Raw genomic sequence first — 9,276 nt, 5'->3', positions numbered from 1 at the left:
ATCTATCCCAGTTGCGTTGATCGACGCTCCTGATGTCGGTTACTGGATTGAGGACTTCCGGTTTAAAAACATCACTATCTGTTTGGGAAACCACATGGCTATATTGGTACCTGTGACCTGGTCAAGATTAAATGGCGACTAATGTCCGATGCTTGAGTTCCGACGACCGCAAAATGTCTGAAGAAACACGGAAGACGGTTGGTTTGGTGGTTAACGCAACACTCAGCAATATTCAACTATTTAACGGCGGCCTGTGCGTAATTGGGTTTGGGATACGAGGACGCGTCACCGAGTCTGACCACCTGATCCATGACGACAAGAAACTGATATTGGGGAACTTGACGTCTTCCATTCCCCTGCAGAAACATATCAACGTCAAATTTATCAATATAAATCCTTTATTTCCACAAGCATATAACATGTCTCTTGTATGAAAATAATTTGACCATAAGTTTTGTTTAAATCAAACTATATACACATTTTCATATACAATAATCAATCAGCACATTCACACTGTTGTGTAGTTCACTTAGGTACACTGCCAATTTCTGATGTTCCATACATGTCCTTGTACATAGACTTACGACAGCCCTTGAATGATGCTTAAAGCGATGTAAAACTTGCTCTATGTATTATATGAGTGAATATATAAGAAACACCAATAATATTCCAAAAGTAACTGCAAACGTGTTTATCCTTGGTAGCATTAAATTTATTACAGATACCAATATAGAATGTCTAAAATTAGTTGACGCAAATTACATCATTGTTTCTGTAGCCTCGCCATTGCAATTTTCCTTCTCGAACGTTGATGGGCCCCAATGCTTGTTTGGTTCCAGGGCCTTCATGACTTTCTAAAAACAAATAGATAAAAAAACATAGAAAATAAACAAAATGCAAACTACTACAGATAACAATAGTTACTTAAGCATCTTTTTCTTGCAGCTGATCTGTACCTCGTTCTTGGTAAGTGAATAGGGGCGGTGGGATAGCCTAGTGGTTTGAGCGTTCGCTCGTCACGCCGAAGACCCGGGTTCGATTCCCCACATTGGTACAGTGTATGAAACCCATTTGTGTCCCCTGCCGTGATATTGCTTTAATATTTCTAAATGCGGAGTAAAACCACACTCACTAACTCACTCACTAGTAAGTGGACCTGTATTGCTTCTTTCTCGTCCATTTTATCAGACATTATCGTAAGGGTTTACGTAATTACGCTTTGCTTCAATATTTCTACCAGCTGAAGTTCATATATACTGAACAGATAAAGAAACGTATTTTTTTATTCTTAGGACATAATTGTAATTTTTCTTCATGCATATGTTTTTTTACTTTAAAAAAAGCCAATTTATGACATTCAACTGATAATACCGGTTGCGTTCGGTGTAACAGTTGTGAACCTTGGGAACTGTGAGGTGCCCGTGGGAGCAAGTTACAAGTGATGCACAGGAAAATTGAAATGCACGTGAAACATGTGCCTGGGTTCTGTATACGAACCACCTGACACCTACTGAAAATTCAGTTGCTTTGTGAAGACAGCGACCATGCCACGACTATCCTCCCAACAACGTGAACAAGCCATCGGACGATTAAATGCCGGACAACGTACCCAAGTCATTGCCAATGCTTTTAACTGCAGTGTACGAACCATTGAAAGACTTCGAATACGTTACAAGACCACCAACAGCACTAATGACCGTCCACGCAGTGGTCGTCGCCGAGTCACAACACCAAGACAAGATCGCTTCATCCTGCGGCAACATCTGCAGGACATTCACCACAGCGGCACAGACAGCTCGTCAGACCATTGGCAACCATCAGGGACCCATCAGTGCTGACACTGTTCGAAATCGGCTGGCGAAGGAGAGGTGAACGTTTTACAGAACAGTGTGTGGTTGAAAGAGACCCGTGGGGAGGACCAAGCATTATGGTATGGGGTGCAATCGGCATCAATCAGAAACTTGGACCTGTTGTCTTCCAGAATATTGGCCCAGGCAGAGGCCATGGAGTCACAGCCGCCCGTTACATCGACCCCACGTTGTACCTCATTTTGCAAGACTCCGAAACCACACCATCCAGTATGACAACGCCCGTCCACACACTGCCATAGCCACCAGGACCTTCCTCCAACAGCATAACATCAGAGTAATGCCATGGCCTTTACTCAGCCCGGACTTAAACCCAATTGAACACTTGTGGGATGACATCCAAAGACGACTAAACCAGAACCAACCGCGTCCAAGAAATGCAGCAGAACTCAGTGCAGCTTTCCTCAGGGTCTGGGCGCAGATTCCAATGGCGTCTGTAAACCGTTTGTGCCACTCAATGTACAGAGATGCCGGGCCGTTATCAACGCACAAGGTGGACACACCAGGTACTGACTTTCAGCCTCCATCTGTGAGGATCACGTGATCAGACCCTCGATATGACATTGCAATAACATGACTGACACTCAAACAATACTTTGTGCCAAAGGTGGTTGTTTTCTGACAATTATTTTTTGCATTATTGACATTTGAATAAACATTTCACTGTTTTCTGTATTCTTGCGACGTTTCTTTATCTGTTCAGTATATATAATATATGTTGACCATAGTGGCAAGGATAAAGTTGGAATCATTTTCAGTAATGCTCAATGAGCATTATAATTTCTGCTTCTTGCTGATTGGTTAACTTACTTAGGTTAGGTCCATTGTTCTGTTTTCATTGTTTGCTCCATAGCAACACAATAATTCTACATGACGTTATACAACTTTACAACTTTGTGTGAAAGTCTCATCACGCAGTAAACTTTCGAAAGAGTGCATGCTCTGTAATAGGCATACTTTCGACTATGACAGCCACATTATTTTATATCAGAAAGAAATGAGTTTTTCTCTTCTCTCATTGACTCACTTGACGTTCAAAAATATGATGATTGTGAAATGCAAGACGAAACAGATATGTTATCAGTCTTATTTGGGGCTGAAACAAATTTTACTCACAATCTGGATCAACACACCTGGGAAACTATTATCCTACAATTCGCTTCGTATCTGTACACACTAAAGCATCTTTTGATATATATCTTTTAGTGAATATCTGTCTTCGTTTAGGTATCTGAATTTGATAAACTGTGTGTAGTTGTAAATATGTTATGCTTTTTATTATTGTGTTAACCGCGTGTAATTGAATATATTTCCATTGTAATCTTCGGAATGACATCTGGAGGAAATAAAGAATCTCTCTCTCTCTCTCTCTCTCTCTCTCTCTCTCTCTCTCTCTCTCTCTCTCATTGCTAATGAGGTCACGTTCGGTTTTATGTGACGTTGTTCCAACAATAGATTGTCTGGGGGGATATTGGTCAATGCTAACTTCTGGATATGTGATCGTGCGTCATTTATTTAGACACCTATCCGTGGGTAATATATGATTTGGAACCGGATGATGCAGCATGATACACGTGCTTCATATATGTCCTACACTCCGCATTTTGCCAAGTCTGTTAAGAACGGGTCATACCTCCAGAGAGGGTTATACATGGATCACTACTGCCATTACCTCTTTGAGTGTCTTCCCCTCTGTTCTGTACACTGTCCAGAAGAAGATGACCGGCAGGGGTACAAGTGAAGAAAAGGATATCGTCCACCCGAGTCCCGTGGCCCAGGCAGGGAAGACGTAGTCCCCGTACTTAGGTGGTCGGTAGGAGTAGAGGGAGTAGCTGAAGATCACCTGAAGACGCAACGCTTGATGATCAAATAATGATATTGAAATATATTCAAGCACCTTTAATGCGACCTAATCTTCAGCAACCCATACTTGTAAGGGGCGACTATGCTGGATGTACATCTAAGTGGCGACTGACAGGATCGGGTGGTCAGGCTCACTCACTTGGTTGATGCGTGTCATGGTATCCCAGTTGCGTGGTTCGATGGTCCGTCATTTGGTTGTCTGATCCAGATAACTTACAGACCGCCGTCATGAAGCTGTAATATTGCTTGATGCGGCGTTAAACAACAACTTTCATTCGGTACAATTTGTATGCGTAGTAATCAGTGTATTGATGGTGTCGGTCTATGGTAATTAGTTGTGCAGAGTGACCAACATGAACAGTTCGTTCATGGGTTTGATCCTTGGTCTGTCATCATCATCTCAGGGTTTGCAGTGCTAAACGTACAAGACCTGCATTTCACAATTATCTGATACGCTGAGAGATACTGAGATTCTGTTCAGAGCTGTTCAAGCTACCCTGACCTACCAGAAAAAGGATTGGGCAGATGTACTTGAGACTGATGATCATCGCCTTGGGAACTGTCTTCCCCCACATCATCTTGATGTCCTTCTCCAGTCTGTTTGTGCCTAGAATATTCCACCAAACAACTGACAATGTTCTGAGTTGCGTCCCTTAGTAACTGGATCGATGCCAGGGATCGACGCCGAGAATCTCCCCGTATGAAATATGTTACTTATGCTGCCATATATTAGTAAACTATTATATAAGTTTACACAACGATGGATGTATCATGAAAACAAAACATTTGCGGAAACCATTAAGGACATGTGAGATATATTCAGACTTTAATGTATTATTGTAACGAGAAACAAATTCGTGTTATTTCACCTAGACGTCGAGACAATGACGGAAAACTGGGTAAAATTGATCCCAGTCAAGCTATGCTTGTCATTAAAGGTTATGTTCGTAAATTACGTGTCATCGTACACGCTGTGCGGTGCGTTGTTCATAATGTACATCTCTGGTTCGTATTGACTCGTAGCCGGGATATTGCTGAGTGCGGAGTTAACAGCAAACAAAGAGAGAAACAAAAAATGACAATTCAAAGATTCATACCATAGCACCAGGTGACCACGAAGCATTCCAGCATAGCGAAGACCGCCATGGAAGGGAAGAAGGCATACCAGTCGACGAGGGTAAGCATGTATATACCACCCTGTAACATAAGTTCCGTATTTTGGCAAAATATAAGAACAGAATGTGGCCTTATCAATAGCAAACTACTATTGTATAGCAATTATTGAGTGTGTTTACATCCATTTAAAGCTCGGGTAGTAAACCCTTTTCCAGGAAACGAATGATCCGTTAATTATGTCCATCTATATCTTAATGAATGTTCTGAAGCTTCCAATAGAAATAATGAGGTGAAATTGGGTTTGACGTCGCGTCCTTCATTATTGCACTTTTAAAGCTACGTGCATGCACGTGTGTGTGTGTGGCTGTTTGCACTAGTCCGGACTGAATCCGATTTATAGTGCTAGCCCACTGAGATACCATGCCACAGTTTAACATGAATACCCCACTCAGACAGAGTATACTGACTCCGAGCCGACCAGTCCTTGTTTTAGTCCCTTAATGCCAGAAAGGGTAGCAACAAGTACTATCTTTTAACGTCTTTTGGTATGTCGCGGCCGGGGACCGAACCCCCGGACCTTCCGCTATCCAGGCGGAATCTACAAGACCATGGAGTCGGTCCCGGATTAAGGATGTCCGGATAAAAAGATGACACAATTTACAGAATAAACCCCTGCCAAATCATGCTGTCGTATAGTTATACAACATCTACTTGGCTCCTTGAGAGTTCATCTCGTTTATGTACTTTACCGTAGAGACACTTGTATCATGGCAACCTAGCATCTAATAAAATTGGATATTTACCCGAGACATGTATAGTAGACCCATGAACAAGGACGGGAGCAGCACCATGATGTACGGCAACCAGCGTTGCCGGGCTAGTCTCGGGAACTGATCTGTTAATGCTGTTATTGAGATCTCAAAGCATGGTATCTGTACAAAGATGAGAAGTGGTCAGTAGGAGAAAAGTGGATCATATTTGTTTAAACGACAACCTGGGTTTACTTGCTCAAAGGAGTTGTTGCCATTTGAATACGGTAAACCTATGTGAAATTATGACAGTTATATCAGCCGATAGAAAGCATTACAGAAAGTGATGCCAGCGCTAGGACTGTCGTAAGTCTATGTAAAAGTATGGGACCTATGACTGTCATAGCGCTAAGATCGCTTTGTGGAACGGGGCTCTGGCTTTTGGCAATGAACGTGTTCGAGTTATATATAATGGCGAATCGTTACCCAGCAAAAAATGGGTAGACCGTAAAATGAGAAGGTATTTTAACTAACATGATTGCCCTCCTCTCATGGATAGCTCCAGGAGATGGGAATACTATATATGTGTAGCTGCACAACGGTCCTAGAACTGGGATTATATAATGTCGCAAGATTTGGGCACATTTCATGCTGAAGTGACGTCATCACAACATTGTTACAATCATTATCATTACTATTCATGAATATAATGAATTGTGTCCACTCTCATTACTCCGTACTCTCGTTAATTAGTTAATAACAAACAATACCGAGTGTGAACCCAAGTTACCATCTCGGGGTATCTCGACTGATAGTATATCTTTGTGAAGGTATTGGTGGGTCGTTTGTAAAGTGGTATCCAACTGCGATACCATGCCATCCTCCACTCAGACACAGAATACTGACTCCGAGCCGACCAGTCCTTGTTTTATCCCCTTCCGAGCGTCTTTTGGCATGACGCATGAGATCGAACCACCAACCTTCGCTCTCAGAACACGGAGGCTGTCCTTGTAAAGGTATAACATGTTCTTACTCTAACACGATCAACAATTAGTTTCTTCTCCAAAGCCATAGCACAGTTGTCATACTACTTTCTTACTTACATCATCCCCACTATCTAACATAACTGTAGTGTATGATACAAAGCCTTTACCAGCGAGTCTATTCCGAGGAGGAGCAGCGTGATGAAGGTCAAGGCCGACCACAATTGAGGCACCGGAAGTGAAGCCACAGCTTCAGGATACACAATAAATCCAAGATTGAATCCTGGAAAAGTAACACAACATGTGACGCAGTCAATGTTTGCTAGATGCTTTAAATGAAGTTTACTTGAGAATAAGTAAACGATAATATTTTAATCTTCCCAATGTTGCTTCAAGCAAGAGAGACTAACATCTAGTCTCTGAAATTAGACTTGCATGGGTTGTATTTGATTTATATTTGTATCAGTGTCTGTAAGACAGACTACAAGCAAGACACTTATGTTACTTACAGTAAATGTGGGTGAAAAGTGCAAAAACAGCTCCCAAACTAATTTGTGAAGTTTAAGAAACAGTTGACGAGAAATTGAATCGACCTCTATTCATACCAATAATTTGGCCAACATGTTAGTATTTTTAGACTGCGTAGATATCACACGAGTTTTACTTAGGTCTATTGCAAAATGGCGTCGGCATTTGAGAGAAGTGAAGAGGATCTAAGCAACAACCACAATGTGTGAAACACACGTTGGCAAAACTGTTTATGCCAATATGAAGCCGCCTTAAATTGTTGGGGCATGCACTGAGGAGAGGTCGGTTATAATTATATGTTACATGGCAGTATAATTTGTTGTTGAACAATGATTGTAACTGTATTACATTGAATTTGTTGAGATTCAGTAGAAGTTCATTACAATGTATTGGACAATGATTGGTTGTGAGGAACGTAGTACTATTTAATGAAAGCTGTGATGAGAAGTCAAGCGTTATAAAAAATATGTGGAATATTATGTGATGGTCTAGTGACACAAGACTGGCCGAGCACTGTGTGGAAAGTGATGGACGCAAGTTAGACTATGTGAGTGGAGCGGGTGCGTGACTGTCCCATCTTACATTTCATCTCACATTTCATCTGACGTTACATCAAGGCCAACTTTTGTGTAAAGGTCACTTATCACCCCGGATTTCCAGCCTTGGCTTATCTCAGAAGCTTGAACACCGTGGCGGCGAGGTGATTATTATTTTTGTCATTCTCATTTCCACTGTTCTCACATTTAATACTGCCTTTGAATAGTGTACTACCACTCTATTGTGTACTGCAATTATAACTGCTGTGCTTGGGTTAACATGTTGTTTCAATTTGGGAATCGACACGTAACCTTATACCCCACTTCGGGTGACTAAACATTTGTTGTACCTTTCCAATTTAATGTGATGCTTACTATCCACAAGACTGTAAGACAAGACGGCAAACTTCAGCTTTCCGATAGTCAACGTTTCCTTTATTTCAAGTGATATTCTAGGAGCTCCATCCATCGCGACGCGTCACTTTTATTTGAACATCCAAAGCCTTTTAAAAAGTAAAGCGTTTGGTTTCAAAAACCAGGACTTTTTTATTTAATTCATGAAAAACTGACAAAAGTAACTGATACGGACATAAAATATTCACTACAACATTGATGAAGTCTTACTGGTGATCAAGGATCAGTTGAACCAGCTTACAAAACGCATTTGGGACAAGTTGGGGGTGCACAGAATTTGGGCAAACATATTTGGTTTGTTACAGGTAGAGGGTGTAAGTATGTTGTGCACGTGCAGGTCATGACGAAGCATTTGACTGCACTGCTATAGACACACGTGTTGCTCATAAGACTATTCAGAGGTCGGTGCGACAAAACGTTTGATACAAGTTATTTACAAACAAATAAACATGTCAAAGCTGGGTGAGCATGGTTAAGTCATATATTCTCAGGGTCGAGAATTGGCCTATTATCCTATAAATTACATTGCGAAAGAATGTGGAAAAAAATGTGAGAATGAGAATATCAGAATGTGAAGACTAATGCTGAGATTGCCCAGTTATCTCAACATATATCTAGACAGCAACATTACGTTTACAGTATGCTAAAACCCCATAAACAATCACTTTTGATTAATTGAGGAGTATATCATTGAGTCAAGTATCTCTACGTTAATGTATCACCTTGACAATCATTTGATGAATGACATGACACTATTCGGTATTGCTCTCTGGGTAAATAAGTGTTCAAGTCTTACAGCAAATGAATTCCCTTCATTGTCACCATACTTCTCAATTGTTGTTATCTATGCAGGAATGCTGTCACCGTTTTCACAGTCATGGGTACCTCACATCAGCAGGTACTGTAATGTGCCATTGAACTCTCCACTAGAATTCGTTGCTAGCCGAGAAAGGACACTCACGTGTCCTTCGTCACGGACCACCCGCTACCCCTTTCTTCACAATGGTACGCGCCAGTGAGCGGACTTCATACATAGTCATACGGGGTTAATAGTCAAACACAATTCAGCGTATCCTGGCTTACCAGTAATTTAGCTTCCATAAACCATTTACGTCACTCAGCTGTCACTCGGCACATGTTTGAGACTGATTATCATACATGATTGGCAGTACCATTCCCGTTTATCTTCTACGAGTTGTCAGTACCATTGCCGTTTATG

General features: G+C 41.4%; 1 protein-coding gene across 1 annotated transcript in view; it reads right to left on the bottom strand.

The window, feature by feature from the left end:
* Positions 1 to 374: 374 nt before the first annotated feature.
* Positions 375 to 9,276, bottom strand: part of LOC124145447 (sodium- and chloride-dependent glycine transporter 1-like) — a 28,218-nt gene continuing 19,316 nt past the window's right edge. Inside the window, exons 9-14 of the mRNA XM_046515210.2 lie at positions 6,750 to 6,862; positions 5,651 to 5,779; positions 4,829 to 4,928; positions 4,238 to 4,338; positions 3,541 to 3,711; positions 375 to 854 (exon numbers count right to left, since the gene is read on the bottom strand). Coding sequence (XP_046371166.2) covers positions 759 to 854; positions 3,541 to 3,711; positions 4,238 to 4,338; positions 4,829 to 4,928; positions 5,651 to 5,779; positions 6,750 to 6,862 — 710 coding nt within the window. The 3' untranslated portion in view covers positions 375 to 758. The remainder of the gene's footprint in view (positions 855 to 3,540; positions 3,712 to 4,237; positions 4,339 to 4,828; positions 4,929 to 5,650; positions 5,780 to 6,749; positions 6,863 to 9,276) is intronic.

The sequence above is a fragment of the Haliotis rufescens genome, unplaced genomic scaffold (assembly GCF_023055435.1).
Source record: "Haliotis rufescens isolate VD_foot unplaced genomic scaffold, xgHalRufe1.0.p SCAF_10, whole genome shotgun sequence".
Lineage (NCBI taxonomy): Eukaryota > Metazoa > Mollusca > Gastropoda > Lepetellida > Haliotidae > Haliotis > Haliotis rufescens.
This window is presented reverse-complemented; position numbering and strand designations above follow the sequence as displayed.